Source organism: Cajanus cajan, chromosome 4 (assembly GCF_000230855.2).
Source record: "Cajanus cajan strain Asha chromosome 4, NIPB_CcT2T_4, whole genome shotgun sequence".
Lineage (NCBI taxonomy): Eukaryota > Viridiplantae > Streptophyta > Magnoliopsida > Fabales > Fabaceae > Cajanus > Cajanus cajan.
In genome coordinates this window covers 60,001,786-60,021,545 of record NC_138520.1, presented here as the reverse complement: position 1 = coordinate 60,021,545, position 19,760 = coordinate 60,001,786, and the positions used below count along the sequence as shown (strand labels likewise).

The following is a 19,760-nucleotide window of genomic DNA, read 5'->3' as shown; positions in this document are numbered from 1 at the left end:
TGAAAAATCTGAAAATTGTTATTATTTATTAAATGAAGTGATGAGCGAAAAAAATAATTAAAAAAAAATCAAATTGTACTCTGGCTCAAAAATACGATTCTGCTTGTCAATAGACAACAATTAAATTCTCGCTATCCTCCATTTTCATAAAACCAAAGATATATTTTGAAATCTCAACTGCAGCTCGTTAGAAGATGTAATAGAACCCGATTTTGTTGAACAAATCCAAAAGGTTTAAGGTGATTGTTGAAATGGCTTGAAACATTCGGTGATTATCTCACCTCTATCTGAAGTAGCATAGGAATTGTATAATCATTGTTCGTGTTATTACCTCATATGAGCTACTAAAAACATATTTAATTATTTTAATGCACCGGACAAGTTTTTGTACAACCTACTTAAAATAGATGAGTTTAAACATGTAAAATATAAATCAAAACAGACACAACAGAGCTATGAAATAAACATTAGAGGGATTTTAGAAGAACACAAGTATTTGCAATGAAGAAAATTAACAGAATAAGAGAATACACTGCGTTTTTAATTTTGATTACCGAGGTTCAGAGAAATCCTCCATCGTCCTTGGGATTGTTGAAGATCATTATGATAATTTGATGTTAAACTCTTTTGAGTATGGCGCAGAACTTGATCTTGGTAGCTCCAAAGCTCTTCTTTAAAATTATTCTCAGCTTTTTAGGATTTTCCCCTTTTACAGATACTCTCAAAATAGAGAAATACAATCTCCACAACAGAATTAGTTAACAAAGAGATAGGCTAAACCATAGGGCAGGGCAGCATGAGATTACTAAAAACATTTTCCTTTTGATGTCACTTTTCTGTTACTACATTTACATCAATCCTAAATCCTAATGCTAACGCAACACTACCAAGTACCAACTGCAAATCCACAAACTCTTTTATTCACTTCTTATGGTCATCTTTCTCGACCAGATTTACAGGCAGAATAGCATCAAGCAAAGCTGGCTCATAGTCAGTGACATGCCTTTCATAGCTGCAACTTAATAGGAAACAAACTAAGATACAACTCTTTTTTACTTACAGATACAGTTTTGAAAAATACAAACAGGTCTTGAACAGTTGAACCCTCCAATGATTTTCATTAGTTCAAACACAGCTCAAACTCACTCAACAGCAGTCGGTAATGGAATGAGACTCCCGTCAAAAACTTGAATCTGTAAAATGAATTTATTTGACAACTCTGGGCTCAGTATCCATGACCTATTTCATTCTTGGGGCATACCACAAAAGGAATCATGTAATGCAACTTACAAATATTCATTCATTCCATTTGTTTCGGAATCCATTCCCAGTCTTAGGCGGACAAAAAATATAACCTGCAATTCAATACAAAACAATTGAATTAGAGACTAAAAATATCCGTGCCACAATTCAGAAATAGACAGCAGTAGTTGAATAAATGACATGCTACTCACTCATGTCACCATATTTTCATAATCAAACTTCCATAAGTTGAAGGGGATGACAGTTAAATTTTGTAACAAACATACTTGGTCTTGATGTGCGATTATAATGTTCTGCCATTGTAATTGGACAAAATTTCAGTTAATAAATGGTTCCTTTCCTGCTCAATTGATTATCACTTTCAAGTTCACCATCTGGAGAGTATACAAGATATAAAAATACCTCTTCATTGGATAAACAATGCCCAGCATTCATTCGAATCAATCCCCTTTTGTCATCACCTTCCAAAGATCAGACTCAGCAGCAAATCCCAAAGAGTTTCCATTATTACACTACATTCTCTGTTAATATCCTATCGAGCTGAGCTGCATTGCCATCTAAATTACCCACAACATGTCTCAATAAAAGACCCCACAAGTCACCATCAACTCCAACCGTCTTGGTGGCCATGGAAACCACCTTTTCGATTTCTTCATTCATTCCTCCTGACCGAGAAATCCCATCAACCAATATCAAAAAAGTCGATTTGTTAGGCAAGCATCCACTCTCCACCATCTCCTCCAAAACTCTGACCCCCTCCTTCACATCCCCAACCCCACAAAACCCCTTAATCAACACATTATAAGTAAAAGCATTAGGAACACGACCCTTCTCCACCATATCATCCCACAGCCTCCCCGCCTCGCAAAGCTCCCCTCTCTCACACAACCCCGCAATCAACGTGTTATAAGTCAACAAACTGGCAACCTCCCCTCTCTCAAGTTCATCAAACACCCTCCTGGCCTCCGCCACCTCCCCCTTCTTGCAAAGCCAATGCACAATTGTACTCACAACCTCGCCACCCACCCGAAACCCGGCCCTCACAACCCCCCTCCACACCTCACAAGCCCTCTCCACACTCCCCTCCTCACACAACAAATCAACAACCTTGCAAAGCAACGGCGCAGGCGGCACAAAGCCCTTGGCAAGCATATCCTGGAGCAAATTGACGGCCTCCCCGGCCTTCCTGGCCTTACAAAAAGCCTCAATGATAACACAATAAGTAACCTCAGTAGGGTAAACCCCATTCTCCTCCATCTCATCCATGACCCTAATTGCATCCAACAATTTCCCCGTTCTACAAAAGCCACTCATGAAAACAGTGTAAGCACTGGCATCAGGAGTCCAGCCTCTATCTAAAATCTGACGGAAAACCCTAACAGCGGAATCCATGTCACCACTCCGCGCGTAGCCACCCAAAACGGTGGTGTAGGAGACCACATTGGGGACCAAGCCCATGAGGCTCATCTGGTCGAAAACCCTAACCGCGGCGTGGAGGTGGGGGGTTTTGCAGAGCGCTTTGAGGAGGATGTTGCAGGAGACGACGTTGGGGAGAATGCGGAATTTTTTGAGGGAGGCGTTGAAGAGGGAGAGGGCCAAGCGGTGGCGGTTGTTCTGGACGAGGGCGTTGAGGAGGGCGTTGAGGGACCTGACGGAGAGGGGCTGGAAGCGGAGGAAGAGCCGGAGGGCGGAGAGGGGCTTGGCGGCGAGGCCGAGGGCGCGGATGGCGGCGACGAGAGGGGGCTCGGGGAGGGGGCGGGGGAGGCGCGTGAGGAGGGAGAGGAGGGGGGGAAAAAGGCGGGCGCGTGAGAGTTTGAGGGAGAGGGCGAGTAGGGGTTGGGGCGCGTGGGAGAGGGAGGGGTGGTGGGTTTCGGCGAAGTGGAAGATTTCCAGAGAGAGGTTTGGGTCGTGCTGCCGGCGGATTATGGAGGCCAGGTTGGAGGGGGTTAGGCGGCGGGGCCAGGGCTTGATTGGGGGCTGGATTGTGAAGGAAGAGGGTACGGAGGCGGCGGGGACGCTGTTCGCCGCGATGGCGGCCGCGGCCGCGGTGGAGAATGGGTGCCGGCAAGTGCGGGAGAGTGTGGACTGGAGCATATTGTTGACCGCAGAGAGTGTGGGTGTGATTTTGAATATGTGTAGACGTTGGTTATGTTGGTTGTTCGTGATTTTCATTTCCTTTTGAAACAAATGAATTGGGAATGCAAGATGATATTTGCTATGAGGGGGTATCTCAACAACAAACCGATGCATCCAAAAGCAAACCAATGAATGCAAACGTTGATGGCGTCAACAGCATCATCTCGACGCATATGATGTTTGTTTCTGGCATGCACTTTTGACTCGTTTACATTTGTGTCGACTTTAGTTATAAGAACGTTTTCGGGAGTGTCTATTATCGTTCGCATATATTTATTATCACTCAATTTTAAATTTTATAATTTGTTAAATGGCAAACATGATTAACATAAAAGGAAAAAGAATATTTCGAACTAAAAAATATTTAAATAAGACAATGATAGATGAGAGTGACACTAAATGCTGTTTTGAGCCAAACAATCTTATATCTTATATGATATACAGGTAGAAGTAAGTTCAACCGAGTTTAAATGAATTTAATATTTAACCCAATAAAAATTTAATAGATTAGATTGGGTCAAATTTATGTAAATTTTTTTTAAAATTTAATCTAATCATAAACGAATTATGTTGAATTAAATTAATCGGATTAACATAATTAAATTTATTTATTTTTTATAAAAATTTAAATATTCTAAAATCGATGTAAATCATTTAATATATTATTATAAATATAATATTATTAATTTTTAAAACTGATACAAATTTAATTTTAAAATAAATTTATTAATTTGTATATTATTATTAATTAACAAAATCAACATTAATTAATATATAAAAGAAAATTTAAAATAAATATATTATAATATCATAATTTTACTAACTTAAAACATAAAATTTGCTATTATGTAAAAATAATAGTAAATAATTTTTTGAACAAATAATCATTTAAACATTATTATTATTATTATTATTATTATTATTATTATTATTATTATAATATGTGACTGAGTTGAGGGTCATATTAACATGTTAAAAACACAAAATCTGTTAACTGAACTTTTGGTTGGATTGGATTAAATTTGATCCAAATATTAAAAAAATTTAATCTAAATTTATTAGATTAATTTGGGTCAGTTGAGGTTCGCAAATTATCCATATCCACTCACACTTAATACGATGCATTCAGTATATAAAATATATTAAAAGCCGATAAGATCATATTATATTATTATTTAACTGAATAAAAGAAAGGGAGCTTCTGATGGGTTCTGCAACAATTCACAACTATCTCTATCTAATCCACAATCTTCATTGATCCATTATAATTGATTGGCAGCAATTTTATCTTTCCCTTCTGAATATTTGGGTTCTACTTCTTCAGAGCTATCCCATTCAAAACTGTAATTGGAATTTAGGTATTCCAGAAATTTTGACTCAACATGTACGTCATTATTTTAATTCACAAAAATCTAGTAAGCTACATTAAGAAATCAATAAAAAAAAATTACAAACTTGAGAAGATACTCAAATTATACAAATATAACAATGATGAAGAGGAATTACATGGTAAGGGGAGAACTTCATGCTGCATGGCTTAATGTCTGTAGATTGTAAAACCCGCATCATACAGGTGAATAAGATGAAGTCCCCAGCATATTCTGACTCTAACTCAAAAATCAATTGACATAAAATACATTCCTTCATGGACTTCAAGAAATGAAGATCCGGGATAAAACTCGCAACAAAAAATGGGTCCCGTAGCTTTATTTTATATTCAGGTGAAATCCATATTGCGGCAAGTGGGATTGCACGAATGCGAAGGGCAGTCAATACGCTTAACCGCTTCTCGGTCAAAGTACCAATCACCAACAGATTCACCAATTGTCTGCTCCAAGGGCAACAACAATGAAGAGTAACTAAAAGAACAGCATGTCATAAAAACTACGTACAATGTAAACAAGACAGGGACAGTAGGTTTTGTTTTTTTTAATGTACGTGTTGTAATTCAGGAATTGTGTGTATTGTTGTACACACCAATCTTATTTATAGAGTGAATACAATAAATTATAGAAATACTAATCTCTTATATTATGGAAACTAATCTAATCATATCCCTAATTGATAGTGAGGATAATAACCATAATATATGTATCCACAATATTTGTAATATATTTACAATATCTGTAACACTCCCCCCCAAGCTGGAGCATATATATCATATGCACCAAGCTTGTTACAAATATAATCAACCCGAGGTCCTTTAAGAGATTTTGTGAACACATCTGCTAACTGGTCACTAGAGTGGACAAATTCAGTGGTAATTTCTCCTGAAAGCACTTTCTCTCTTACAAAATGACAATCTATTTCTCTGTGTTTAGTCCGCTCATGGAATACTGGATTGGAGGCAATGTGGAGAGCAGCTTCATTATCACTGATGAGTTTAGTTCCCTGAGTGTCTCCTATTTGAAGTTGCTTGAGAAGTTGTTGTAGCCATGTAACTTCACTTGCAGCTGCTGCCATAGCACGATATTCAGCTTTCGCAGTAGATCTAGCAACTTTAGTTTGCTTCTTGCTTTTCCATGAAATTAGGTTGCCTCCAATTAGAACACAATAGCCAGAGGTAGACCTTCTATCTGATGGTGATCCTGCCCAATCAGCATCTGAATAACAGACAATTTTGGAATTGCCTTTGTCCTCGTATAGTAGTCCTCGGCCCGGTGCCTTCTTGATATATCTGAGTATCCGCATTACTGCAGTCCAATGACTATCACGAGGATCGTTAATGAATTAGCTTACCACACTTACTGGGAATGCGATGTCTGGCCTGGTGACAGTAAGATAGTTAAGTCTGCCAACAAGTCTACGATATCTTTCTGGGTTATCCAATGGCTCCCCCTGACCAGGAAGAAGCTTGATGTTGGGATCCATCGGAGTATCACTAGGGCGGCAGTCAACCATACCAATCTCGGTGAGAATGTCCAGAGCATATTTTCGTTGGGAAATTGCAATACCAGAAGTGGAGTGAGCAACCTCGATCCCCAAAAAATATCTAACTGGACCAAGGTCTTTCATTTGAAATTGACGTTGAAGATGAGATTTGAGGCGACAAATACCATCGGAGTCATCACCAGTAATGACAATGTCATCAACATACACCACTAAATAAATACAAATTCCAGATGAGGAGTGAAGGAAGAAAACAGAGTGGTCAGCCTCACAACGAGTCATACCAAACTCAATCAAGGCAGAGTTGAAGCGTCCAAACCAAGCACAAGGAGATTGCTTCAAGCCATAAAGAGAACGACGAAGACGACAAACAAGGTGAGTCTCACCAGAAGCAATAAAGCCAGGGGGTTGATCCATATAAACCTCTTCTTGCAATTCACCATTTAAAAAAACATTTTTAATATCCAATTGGTGTAGTGGCCAATGACGAATTGCAGCCATAGCAAGAAACAAGCGAACAGAAGTCATCTTGGCGACAGGGGAGAAAGTATCTCCATAATCGAGGCCATAGATTTGAGTATAGCCCTTTGCAACCAATCTCGCTTTAAAGCGGTCAATGCTACCATCTGGTGCAACTTTCACTGTGTACACCCATCGACAACCAACAGTAGACTTGTCAGGTGGTAAAGGTACCAACTCCCACGTGCCACTAGTCTGCAAAGCATCCATTTCATCCAGCATCGCCTGTCTCCACCGAGAATCAGCCATAGTTTCACCTGTAGACTTAGGAATAGACATAGAATCCAAAGAGGAAACAAAAGAAAAGTAGGAAGGAGACAATCGATGACAAGAAAGAGTACAAGCATATAAAGGATGATGATTGCGAGTAGTTCGAATACCTTTATGAAGGGCAATAGGTAACTCAGGAAAAGGATGTTCAAGTGCAGGAGGCGTCGCTAGAGAGTCGGTTGGAGCAGAAGATGAAGCTGGGGAAGTTGTAGATGGAACCACCTGTGGATGACGTGTCCTACGTTGATAGACAAGTAATGGTGGTGGATCAGTTACTACAGCCGGAGCCGGAGGTGGAATAGTAGGTTGATCATCCAAAGAAATATGACTAGTAATATCCTCAGAAAAGAAAGGAGAGGATGACTCAAAGAAGGAAACGTCAGCGAAAACAATATAGCGTTGAAGTTGTGGACAAAAACAACGATACCCTTTTTGAAGTCTAGAATAACCAAGAAATATATACTTGAGAAACTTAGCAGAAAATTTATCTTTACCTGGAGTGAGATCATGAACAAAACATGTACAACCGAAGACACGAAGTGGAACAGGATAGAGGTCTTTTTGTGGATACAAGATGGTGTATGGGATTTGATTGTTGAGAACAGAGGAGGGCATACGATTAATCAAGTAACAGGCAGTAAGAATCGCATCACCCCAAAATCAAAGTGGAACTTTGTGATGAAGGAGAATAGTACGAGCTGTCTCAACCAAATGACGATTTTTGCGTTCAGCTACACCATTTTGTTGTGGTGTGTGGGCACAAGAGGTCTGATGAAGAATACCTTGGAAGGAAAGAAAAGACTGGAATTTTGAAGATAAATACTCTTTTGCATTATCAGTGCGTAAGATTTTAAGAGATTGACCAAATTGAGAAGCAATTTCAGTGAAAAAACTTTGAAAAATATGAAAAACGTCAGAACGGTGTTTCATTAAGAAAACCCAAGTACAACGCGAAAAATCATCAATAAAGGTAACAAAATAAGAATAACCTAAAGTTGAACAGACTCGACTAGGTCCCCAAATATCGGAGTGAATCAGGGTAAATGGTGACACAGCACATTTATTGACACTAGATTGATAAGACTGACGGACATGTTTCCCTAATTGACATGACTCACACTGGATGTTTTTAACGGTAGAAAGGCTAGGAACTAAAAGTCGTAATTTCTCCAAATTGGGATGACCAAGACGTTGATGACCAAGGGCGGCAGAGGTGGAAACACACGCAATCGGTGATGAGAGACGATACAATCCCCCAGACTCATGTCCTGCTCCAATCGTCTGTCCAGTACGCCGATCCTGAATAAGAACAGAATTATTAACAAACAACACAGAGAAATAAAGGGTACTGGTGAGTTTGCTAATGGAAATTAAATTAAAAAGACAACCAGGAACAAACAGAGCAGAGTGTAAAGGGAGGTGAGGGAGTGGGTGAATTTGACCAATGCCATGAACTTTAATTTGAGAACCATCGGCAAGAGTAACAGGTGGCAAGGAGTCGGAGAAAGACAATTTAGAGAAATAAGATTGATTACCAGTCATATGATCAGATGCACCGGAGTCAAGAATCCAAGGTCCAAGAGAAGGAGACTGAGACATAAAGACTACAGGATTACCAGAGTGAGCCACGGTAGTGACAGGCGAGACAAATTGTTGGGCTGCTCGAAGCTAAAGAAGATCTTGATAGTCAGAGGCAGAAATAGTGACATCTGTAAGAGAGGAAGAGCCGGCAGAGGAGGTAGTATTGGGCACATGAGCAACATTCGCTGATGATGACTGTTCTCGGGTCTTTTTGCGACAGTTGACTTCAAGATGACTAAAGAGGTGGCAATAATTGCAACGACGATTCTGTTTTCCACGTCCTTCGTTACGTCCACTACCACGATTAGATGAGTGAGAAACAAGAGCAGAGGAGTCTGCAGCAGTTGCAGAAGGAGTAGTCACAGTATGAGAGATGGAAAGACGCAACAATTGTTCACTAACAATGTCGTACGTAGGAATAATAGGGGCAGACAAAATCTGATTACGAACAAACTCAAGCTCAGGAGGAAGACCAACAAGTGCAAGAATCATGAAGAACTGGTTTTGCTGTTTCTCAAAGCTCGCCACATCAGAGGGGTAAGGCAGTAAATTATTGTAATAAGCAATCAAACGGTCAAGCTTACTCAAATATGTCTGTATGTCCCTATTCTCAAGTTTAGTGGTCATCATAGTGGTGATGACATTGTAAAGACGTTGAACATTATTAGCGTAAACTTTCTTGGCCTTGTGCCAAACATCGTAACATGTGTCAAATGCTTGATAAGAATGTTGAAGGTTCGGAGCAATAGAAAACCAAAGAACCGTACACAGTGAGGCATCAATTTGTTGCCACTGCTCACGGTTATCGGTAGTAATTGCAGAAAAATGAGTGGTTAAGTGGTCGGCACGTCCTTGACCACGAAACCAAAGCTGAACCGCAGCTGCCCAAGTGGTATAATTGGCTGCTCTGGTTAACTTTTCACACGGAATCGGAGGGATGTTGGTAAATGTCGTAGTTGAAGTAGAAGCAGCCATGAAAGATGAATATTAGCGGCGATCGGCAGGCGGCGGTCGAAGGTCGTCGGCGGCGATCGGTGATCGGCGACGGTGGTCGGCGGCTGCGGCGGTGGTCGGCCGGCAGCGGTGGTTAGCCAGAGGCGGTGGTCGGCCGGCGGCGGTGGTTGAAGGCCTCTGCAAGAAGAAAAAGAAAAAAAATCTAAAGGAATAGAACCTAAGCTCTAGATACCATGTTGTAATTCAGGAATTGTGTGTATTGTTGTACACACACCAATCTTATTTATAGAGTGAATACAATAAATGATAGAGATACTAATCTCTTATATTATGGAAACTAATCTAATCATATCCCTAATTGATAGTGAGGATAATAACCATAATATATGTATCCACAATATCTGTAATATATTTACAATATCTGTAACAGTACGGAAGTGTGGTTTTAAAGGAAACGGGAGGACAAATCTTTTATTTCTAAATTAAGAGAACTATATAACATTTAGAGAAAAAAAATACAAAAATTATGCAATTAAGTTTATGGTATTTTATTGTTTTACTTTCTTATTTTAAAACACTGTCTAACCCTGTCTATGGTTCCATAACTGATCCCACCAGGCCTGGCCAGGTAAAAAAGGAAGATTGTGTTAGACCCTTGACAATCAAAGTAAAACTCGTCAAACTTCGAACATGAATCAATCATAATGGATTATATGTGCCAATGTGAAGTCGTTATCAAGAAGTAATGCATTGTATGACTCACGCATAGTGTTACTAAATGAACTAGGGCCGATGTATGGACACCCGGATGTAGTTTTGAACAAGGATTTTCATATTTTAATGGGCATATGTGAATAAAGAAACTTGTCCAGGAGTACCTAAATAAGTTTGGTAATTTAAATATTATCAGTACTTTGACAAGTCTCTGGGGGTAATGAACACCATGATTCAGAGAAAAATTAACATCATATTTGTTCAAGAAACTAAATGATTAGTGTTAGAGAAGAAGCTAAGAAATTAAACACTACATGCTTTAAACTTTAGTACACCTGACCTTCCTCTTGGCTATATGTCCCCATTGGCAGTTGAGCCCTTAGATAAAAACCCACCACCAACCTCTGAGCCACCTCATAAGATTCTTGCCAAATCCAACGATGTATTGCGCAAAGAATAATTTAACAGTGTATTGCAAAAAATGGCATTACATATTCATGATCACAAGTTGTTGATATATTTCTTTCAACATAGTTTTGCTGGAGCTGCCTTAAGCAAGTACATACATCCCGAGGGGGTCCACATCCACTCTTAGAAGGATCTGATAGATGTCTTCTTGAAACAATATAAATACAATATTGACATGGTGATAGGATTCAATTGCAAAATATGATAAAGGACCAGAAATGTTCAAAGAGTATGCTCTGAGGCAAAAGGAGGCGGCTACCCAGGTAAACCCTCACCTCTCTGAAAAAGAAATGGTAGCATTGTTCATCCAGACCTTCTAATCTCCTTTCTAAGATAGAATGATCGAAAAAGTGTATCATCAAATTTCTCGGCCATTGTTATCATGAGAAAAATGGTAGAAACAGGCATGAGTGAGAAAATTAAATTACCAATGGTTCTGGCAGCCAGCAAGAGTGTTAACCCTAAAAAGCCTCCATTGAGGTTGATAAGGAGGAAAGGGAGAATAACTTTGTAGCTTATCAACAAAGAAGGATCTCTCAATGAAGACCCCACTACAGCCCAACTATCCTCGCCAAACATTCCCTACCCCTCGTGTCCCTCCCATACATTGCATCTGTTGCACGAACTCCTTACCCACATCAACCCTACAATCTAAAGTCCTAAACACACCATATCACCCACCTCCACCTGTCCAACTGAGGCCACCCCGTGCATTAGAAACCCAACACACTCTTTCATGGATCCCAGGTTCCAAGTTCCAACCTATACCAAGCTAGACCCACCCCAACCGTCAATAACCAAGATGAGGCCACTGGCATTTGATCCGATCGCAATGACTTTAAGGGAATACACACTCCATGCAAAAGGAGTAGTAAAAAAATGAGAATGTTAAGATGGATGTTCGACCACATAAGAAAGAACACGATTCAAAATTATTGTATGTGAGGAGATATGGGTGTGGCACCTATTGAGAAGATGACAAAAAATCAGTTAAAGTGATTTATACATATGCAAAGAAGACAACCGGACTATCAGAGGTTGATGAGAAAAGTAGATCATATGGTTTTCCCCCTATAAAAAGTGGTATAAGAAAACCTCGAAGGACATAAGAGGAAATTATTAAAAGAGACCTCGTGATAAATTATATTCCTAGGAATTTAACTTCTAACCAAGGCCAATGGCATTGTGTGATCCATATCGCCAATCTCACCTAGTGGGATAAGCTTATTGGTTCATTTTCAAACATTATCTAATTGGAGAATATTTTGAAAAATTTTCCCTTTTACCTTTTTCCTTCAAAACCCCACTTCCTAACCTACCCTTAAAAAGTACAAATCACATCAAACACTTGCCAATAAGAATTCAAACAAAGGTCATAATTAAAAAAGAAATGCTAGGAACCCACTCTTTTTCAACAGATTATCTTTATTGATTGAAGTTTATTACAAAATTTTGTAGGTCTCCATCTTATTTGATAAATCATAAATCTCTCATGATTTTGTAGTTTTCAATAATTTTTAACCAATAAGAATGTATTAGAGGGCTTATATTAATGGATTTATAGTGCTTATAAATGGAAGCATAACCCCCCTAAAGTGCTTCTAATTTCTATTCAAATTCCTTTCTAATGCACTAAGATTATAACTTGTCAACTTTATGAATTTTAAGTTTCACATATATAACAAAGTCACATTTAAATTTGAAAGCATAGGAAACAAGTCAAAATTCACTGCAAAAAGCAGTCACTAGTAAAACACCACAATCACTCAAACTGACCACTTAATGACTAAAACAAACAATCTTGTGATCAAATTTCAAGGGAAGAAAATGGAGTTGTTAAAATCAGAGATAAAACAATTATTTTGAAATAACTATAACATGAAGCTAGCACTAAGAAAGAATGGGGTGAATGCCATGTCTTGAGTAGTTATACTTATATTGTCTACACAGCATAGGTGAGGTGCCAAAACTATGGTTACCTTATCGTTTATTTTAGGAGAGTTGGGTGAGTGCCATGTCATTTCCATCTCCGTCTGGCAATGGATAAAACAGGAATTTATAAACATTCCAATCTCCTTTCGTTGTTGGAATTCATTCAGAGTCTTCAGCAAAGAGCCACGGAAACCTGGCAACGATAATTTCCTGTGTTATTCATGCCTCAGTGTGGCTACTAAATTTAGGTTCCAGGTTAGATTATCATTAACCAAAATTTGTGGTATTCCAATCTAATCAAGTTGAAGGCTTACAAAAGTTAATGAACCATGACTTCAACAAAATACCCAGAAACTATATGGTGTCTATAGTGTTTACTTACTGTCAAGTTTATCAATCATGTTAGCATTACAATTGCGAATGTTCAGTTTGCAGCTTTGCCAGTGACCTTGGGGATCTGATTCTTGAGGTACCAAAATATTGCGTATCTAAATACAATTTGATGAGCATCAAATGTCTGTCATAGAAAAATTTTAAAAAAAAATGTCCTACGACAATAAAACATGCACACTAAGGGAGCTTACCTGCCAGAAATCATAAGCTGGATGAACAAGGAACAGTGGAGTCTTCATGTTCTTAACAATTTCTGACGGAAAGAGACACTGCATTACACATCAACATTTGGTTGTTATTTAGCTCAAATATATGAATAAACTGACCAAATTTTACAGTTACAAATTATACCAGAGGATGAGGCAACAAGATTTGAGAAACTAAAAACCTGCCTTGGATGGTTCCATTTTAGCAATGCAATCTTTGGGAAAACTTTTTGCAAGACCCTGGCAACAAGATATGTGAATATTATATAAATAAGTGAAAAAATCATGTTGTACATTTTTTTAACTAATATATTTAACAGATAAGTATAATTGTAGTTCCTTGAAGAAATATTGTTATAAATATATAAGCAAGCACATCATTACCTGAAGCTGGAAAACATCATGATAGAAAGATCTCATTGTACTGTTTCCACTAATATCCTTCCTGAAAGTTATGGAATAAATATTATATTAATTGTTTTACTTAGTAACACATAAGATGAAACATGGTGAACATGCCATGTACAGGTACAAATCAGAAGTCAATGCACCAGATGCATGGTTTTCAATAGCAGTTAATGAAACTCAAGCCAATTACTAGTGATGATTTTATTTTATTTTGTCAAGAAATATCATCCTTGGATCACCATTGTGTAATAATCTAAAAGGACTTTTGGCAACTTTCAGTTTAAATTTTACTAGAGAATATCATGGTTGAAAAAGGCAATGATATGTTGAAAGAAACCTACTCATCTAGGAAGAAGCCTGCATCAGCAAGACACTTGACAGTTGCCTCCTTTGGAAGTAATTGTCGGAAGTTATCACAGTGTATAAGAGTTGCCAACCCTCCAGCAGAGCATCCTGAAAGCAAAGCCTACAAAAGTAGCCTTATCTATCGTCACATGCTATCAAGTTTTACATCAAGGCTAATGCAACATAATTCATAAATAGTGCATTATGTCAAAAGCATATAATCCGGAATATAGAGTGAAATATATCTGGCCATTTGGAATTCAAATCATGTCAAACGAAGACAAAAGAACTAAAAACACAATAGTTCCTTTCACTCTTGAAGCTGCACTTGTTCAAATTCATATGCTAAGCTTTAAGGTTTCACGTTATCATAAATGCTTATTGCTCAAGTCCAAAAAGAGAAAATGGAAAATAATTTTGCATATTGCACAAGTTCATTTACAATCAAGGACAACCACTTTATTATGTTACCAACTAAAGCAATAATTAAAGTAAAGAAAACTTCTTAGATTATAAACTAACAGAAATATTATGATAGCAGACCCCCAATTAAAACAATGTATACAAAATGGCAGTCAGTAATGTTGAAATGATTATTTTGTGCTGTCACTTAGTTGAGATTTGAGAAGACTCTAAAAATCAGAGATATGGAGGAGAAAAGGAATAGTCTTTTTGAAGGATTATCAATAAAGGTTTAGGAGAGCCAAGACTCTCAAACTTCATGGCTGCAGTATTCTTTTTGTACGTTATCATTCTTCTATCTCAGACCTATGGTCTCTCTGATTCAGATCTTGAGAACAGAATTCAATCAATAAAATCTTTATTTATTTTTTTCACTGTTCTTCATCTATTTCTGATCCAGTTCTATCAGAATAATCGCATAACCCAAGGATATGAATCATATGATTATCATTGTCTCACATGCATCACCCAAGGATAATAAGTGAAAAACAAACAGAATATCCAGCAAATTGGTCCATTCATTTGATGTTCACAGTGAAAAGATAAAACTGAGTAGAGGACTGACAGCCAGATATTATTGTATCCATTTTAATAAGCACTATTATTACTATTAAAGGGAGCTTGGTACACGGAAAGTTTCTACTTTCCCGGGAATTTGACATCGAGAATGTTAATTTCCCGCGTTTGGTTTGTTATTTAAAAAATAATATTCCTAGAAAACATTGTTGTCCAAGAATGTCTTTTTAGGTAAATTTCCCATGGAAGAGGCGGGAAACTAAATTCACCGAGATAAAAATAAAGTTTTCATGCGATAAAATCGTTCTATTACCTTTATTTGCTTTTTCAATACAGTAAACATCATTGATTCCTTGGTAACAACATTTATAAACATTCCCAAAACATTTATGACCAACCAAATAAATTTTCATGATTCCTAAAAAGTAAAAATCATGAATTTATGATTCCCATGAATCATGATTTCCAAATATGAAAAAATTTGTTGTGTACCAAAAACATCCCCTTATTGTTTGTTTGTAACAATCTCAGAAAATTTTAAAAGATATGATGGAATTTGGTTAAAGTATAACCTGTTTTGCTGTAGACAAGCCAATTGACAAGAGTTCATCCATAATAGCATCCCATATGACCTGGCCTCTGAAGAACAACCCACTTGCTCTCTGCGGTATAAAATAATTTTAAAAAAATACATCAACATAAACCCAACTGAGTAAAGGACAAATTTCTAATCTTGATATGCAGGACAAAGAACTACTAACAACCAGTACCAAAGGTAAAATCAATCCTAACCTCACTCTCCGGGTGACCAGAGAAAGATGCGCCATCACAATAACGTATCTTCACCTTGTTCCAGTTAAAGAAATCTGAATAAGTTTGACACATCATATGAAGTAGCATCACTTATTCAATATTTCTGACTATCTATTTATCTACATGCACACATTACTCGCTTACAAGCAGCAAAAACCATGCAACTGCCAGATATTCATATCCAAGGGTGAGCTGGAAACATACTTGGTCAGGTTTGAGTGAAAACATCTTCAAAACAATCAATCATCAATATTACAACAGTGGTAATCTATTCCACAATTTTTCTAATGATTGATTTAATCCAAAGGTCCCAGAATACCAAAATGTCAAAACAAGAATAATGATGTGGTACTATGTCACTGTTGAACTTTGTCATCATAGTATTCAATCATGACAATGTATCATCATTGATGGCCAATAATAGAAAAAGAGTAATGCTACATATACAACAAAACTTATACAACATCACTTTTATATCTATCTCTCTCCATTACTTCATTTGTTATGGAGAGATATTATTGATGATGAAGAGAGATAGCCACAAAAACGATGTTGCATAAGTTGTTGTACAATTTTTGTTGTATATATAACATTACTTATAGAAAAATGCCTCAAAACAGCACATTGAATATAAACTTTAAAACCAGAAATTGCACATTCCTACAACATTAGGGTAAAGATAGAGAGAACGGGGGCATGAAACTATTTATTAGTACTCCCTCCAAACTTGAATATAAGAAAAGAAAGCCATGTATATCCAAAATTTAAGCAGATCTGATTTGACCTATTTAGTGAAATCATCCTCAAAATACTCTTTAATTAATTCAAATTTTATTTTGAACGACCCCTTTGATTCTTGTTATATCAACTACATGGCCTTCAAAATGGAGAAAGTGTATTCCAATTTGAAACAAGTTCCCATAAGATTGAAGTCTTCCATCAATTGGCGTGAATGATAGTTTAGGGGATTAACTTCATTTCTTAAATATGGTTGACAAAATTAAATGAAATTAACTAACATTCTTAATCAGTGCAAATTAGTTTTTTTTTTTTTTTTACTTATAATCAGTTAAAAGGGAGCGTCAACTATCAAGGTAGGGTGTGATAGAAGCATTGAAGTTTTACTCTAGCAGTATAAACCAGGGGATTAAACATTGCAACTCTTACAGTGACCTCAAAAACATTGATATTGCTGGAAAATCCAGAATCCAGACAGACGCAACTGCAATTGTGGAATTTAAAAGTTAAAAACCACGATGTAAGTATGTTACAGGTACATATAACATACCAGGGTTTTGGTAGGGGTCAGAGCTCAATATTCCTGAAAAAGGAATAAATTTTTCCATATACTTGGAAGACCCCAAATGAGAGAATTTTCGCTTAGAACATGAAGATATCGAATTGCACCACCCTCCTCCCTGCACACACAATTGAAACCAGCTTAATAATATTTTTGAAAAGCCACTAGCAACACACTTTTAAACATATTATGAACATGTTTGGATACAAACTTAGAAACACTTTAAAGAGATTCTCTCCTAAAAAATACTCTTTATTTTTAGTAAAGAAGTTTTCAAAAACACTTCTAACTTGTATCTAAACATGTTTTATTTCTAACAGACCCCTTCTAACATATTATTCTCTATTATTATTGATTAGAATTCATTAAAAAAATACATCAAGGGAAACTTGTCAAATAATACTTGAGAACTACTCAATTTTTTAATTTTTAATACATTTCAAACGCTTATTTGAATACAAACTTAGTAGTGTTTTCTCAGACTTTCTCTACTGAAAACAAAGATTTTTTTTTATTTTTTCTTTTTTCTTTTTCCAATAGAGAAACTCTCAAAGCTCTTCTAAGATTGGATCAAAGGGGCTCTTAGTCAAAGAGTGTTGCTACCATTTCTCTAACAAATTTCTTCAAATCTCTAACACATTTTTGCTAATACGTTTTAGGGTTTAATGGTGATACACTTACAGAATCACAATAAGTTTGTTAACTTTCACAATAATTACCTTAAAAGCCATACAAGCCATGTTTTTAATCAATTGAACGTGTAAATACACTGTGGATCCATGACAATTAAATCTTATGCTTTATAGGTTAAAATTTATTCAAAATCACATCAAAGCGTGAGTCACACTTCCTATATAACGAACTAGTTCATGCGTATGCTATATAATAAGTGAACTAGAAAGCGAATCGATAGCACTCGTATTTCCATAATTTCAAAAGTAAAGGCAATTTGAGAAACGGAAAAGTAGAAACCTCGACGTGGATGAGCCAATTGCGAGATCCGGATCCGAAGCCGCTTCGGAAATGGTAGCCGGGAGCGCTGCCGTCCAAGCAAACTGCAGAAAGAGAGGGAAAAGAGGGATTCAGTTAAAGCGGAAGAGAGGGAGGCGCGTGGGGGAGTGGGGAGCGTACGCGCGGGCGTGTGGCGGGCGTTGCGGAGGAGCGTGAGGGGGACGAGGTGGGAAGAGTGAGAGTGGGAAGGGGAAGGATTGGGATCGAAGTGAGTGAAGAGAAGGAGCGAGAAGAGGAGGAAGAAGATGAAGGCGGCGATTGCGTAGTCCTTGGAGGACCAAATTCTGAGAGCGCGAAGATGGAAATTGGGAGATGACGAAGGCATTGCGGGGTTGTCGGCGGAGAAGGGGAATGAATGAGAATATGAGTCAACGCAGCGCAGAATGTATATATATGTGTGTATGTTGTTTTGCAACGTGCTAAACGTGCTCTCTATGTGTTTGGTTTTGTTTCCCGCTACTTTCATATGATGATGGGGTTCCGAGATAGATATCTTTTGGGTACAAACCCAACGGCCAACTGTGTCTTGTTTGTAGTAATTGATTGAATGCGAAGCAATGTATTACGCCTTCTGTCTTAAAAAAGTTTCAAAATAAATAGTGTTTTTATTTTTCAATGTAATATTTTTTTCTAATTGATCGTTTCATATTTTATTTCTTATATTCTCTATTGTATAAAAAAATAATGTTACTCACAATAAAAAAAAGTTAGTTATTTGCGGTAAATTTTGAGAGTATAAGTAGGTTGAGTTAGACTGAATTTTAATGGATCTACTATCTGATATGGTCAAAATTTAATAAGTTGGATTAGGTCAAATTTGTGAATTTTTCAAAAAAACTTAACCTAATTCAATTACAAACAAGTTGAGTTGGGTTGGGTCAATCGATCAATATAATTAAATTTATTTATTTGTTGTAAAAATTTAAGTATTTCAAAATAGATATAAATTATTTGATACATTATTGTAAATATAATGTTATTAATCTATAAAGAAAATAGTGATACAAACTAAAATTTAAAATTAATTTGTTAATTTGTTACATTATTATAAACTTAAAAAGTCGACATTAATTAATACAAAATAAATATGTTATATTGTTATAATGTTATCAACTTAAAAATATAAATCTCATTATTGAATAAAAATGATAGTGAATATTATCCTAAGTAAATGATCATTCAAACATTATTATTATTATTATTATTATTATTATTATTATTATTATTATTATTATTATTATTATTATTATTATTATTATTATTATTATTATTATTATTATTGTTACATATGATCGGGTCTCTCATGAGTCAAAAACACAAAATTCGTTATCCAACCTGTATAGTGTTAGATTTTGATTGAAATAGGGTGGTCTAACTTGAATATTGAAAAATTTGATCCAAATTCATTGGGTCAATTCAGGTTTGCAGGTTGCTTATACTTACTTACACTCCTAGTAAATTTTACTATTTTCATAATATTCTTTCCAAATTTTCTTTATCATAAATATGAAGAAAAAAAAAGTAGTGCAATTGAATTAGAGGAAGATAGTTTAGAGAAAATAACATTAAATGAAACAAAA

At 36.6% G+C, this 19,760-nt stretch overlaps 2 protein-coding genes across 12 annotated transcripts; both read right to left on the bottom strand.

The window, feature by feature from the left end:
- Nucleotides 1–429: 429 nt before the first annotated feature.
- Nucleotides 430–3,658, bottom strand: LOC109812026 (Pentatricopeptide repeat (PPR-like) superfamily protein). 3 transcript variants are annotated; one of them, XM_083072704.1, is made up of 4 exons: nt 1,666–3,658; nt 1,455–1,556; nt 1,291–1,355; nt 1,117–1,193 (listed from the first exon to the last, which is right to left on the bottom strand). In XM_083072704.1, the coding sequence occupies exon 1, from the start codon at nt 3,511–3,513 to the stop codon at nt 1,771–1,773; it is 1,743 nt and encodes a 580-aa protein (XP_082928830.1). In that variant the 5' UTR covers nt 3,514–3,658; the 3' UTR covers nt 1,117–1,193; nt 1,291–1,355; nt 1,455–1,556; nt 1,666–1,770. The 3 variants fall into 3 exon arrangements, with proteins under 3 accessions (XP_082928831.1, XP_082928830.1, XP_082928832.1); XM_083072705.1 differs by having other exon boundaries at nt 430–1,355; XM_083072706.1 differs by lacking the exon at nt 1,455–1,556 and having other exon boundaries at nt 1,121–1,193.
- On the bottom strand, nt 430–18,692 carry LOC109815379 (pectin acetylesterase 5). Of its 9 annotated transcripts, XR_014433236.1 has the most exons (14): nt 18,301–18,684; nt 18,142–18,224; nt 17,158–17,287; nt 15,849–15,922; nt 15,629–15,718; nt 14,075–14,199; nt 13,710–13,770; nt 13,512–13,565; nt 13,311–13,388; nt 13,109–13,214; nt 12,774–12,919; nt 11,223–11,758; nt 10,667–11,122; nt 4,632–5,227 (listed from the first exon to the last, which is right to left on the bottom strand). XR_014433236.1 is itself a non-coding variant. In XM_083072701.1 (13 exons), exons 1-13 carry the CDS (start codon nt 18,644–18,646, stop codon nt 1,121–1,123), a joined length of 1,431 nt encoding a protein of 476 aa, XP_082928827.1. In that variant the 5' UTR covers nt 18,647–18,681; the 3' UTR covers nt 430–1,120. The 9 variants fall into 9 exon arrangements, 7 of the variants coding, with proteins under 7 accessions (XP_082928827.1, XP_020235697.1, XP_082928825.1 ...); XM_083072701.1 differs by lacking the exons at nt 4,632–5,227; nt 10,667–11,122; nt 11,223–11,758 and adding exons at nt 430–1,193; nt 1,291–1,355 and having other exon boundaries at nt 18,301–18,681; XR_014433235.1 differs by having other exon boundaries at nt 10,667–11,758.
- Between the last annotated feature and the right edge of the window lie 1,068 nt (nt 18,693–19,760).

Coding starts and splice junctions, on each gene's coding strand:
- LOC109812026 (XM_083072705.1), bottom strand. CDS start 3,513: ATGCATCGGTTTGTTGTTGAGATACCCCCTCATAGCAAATATCATCTT.
- LOC109815379 (XM_083072699.1), bottom strand. CDS start 18,646: ATGAAAGTAGCGGGAAACAAAACCAAACACATAGAGAGCACGTTTAGC. Junction 13,771..14,074: donor GCAGGCTTCTTCCTAGATGA/GTAGGTTTCTTT, acceptor CATAACTTTCAG/GAAGGATATTAGTGGAAACA. Junction 13,215..13,310: donor CAGCTTATGATTTCTGGCAG/GTAAGCTCCCTT, acceptor AATTGTATTTAG/ATACGCAATATTTTGGTACC.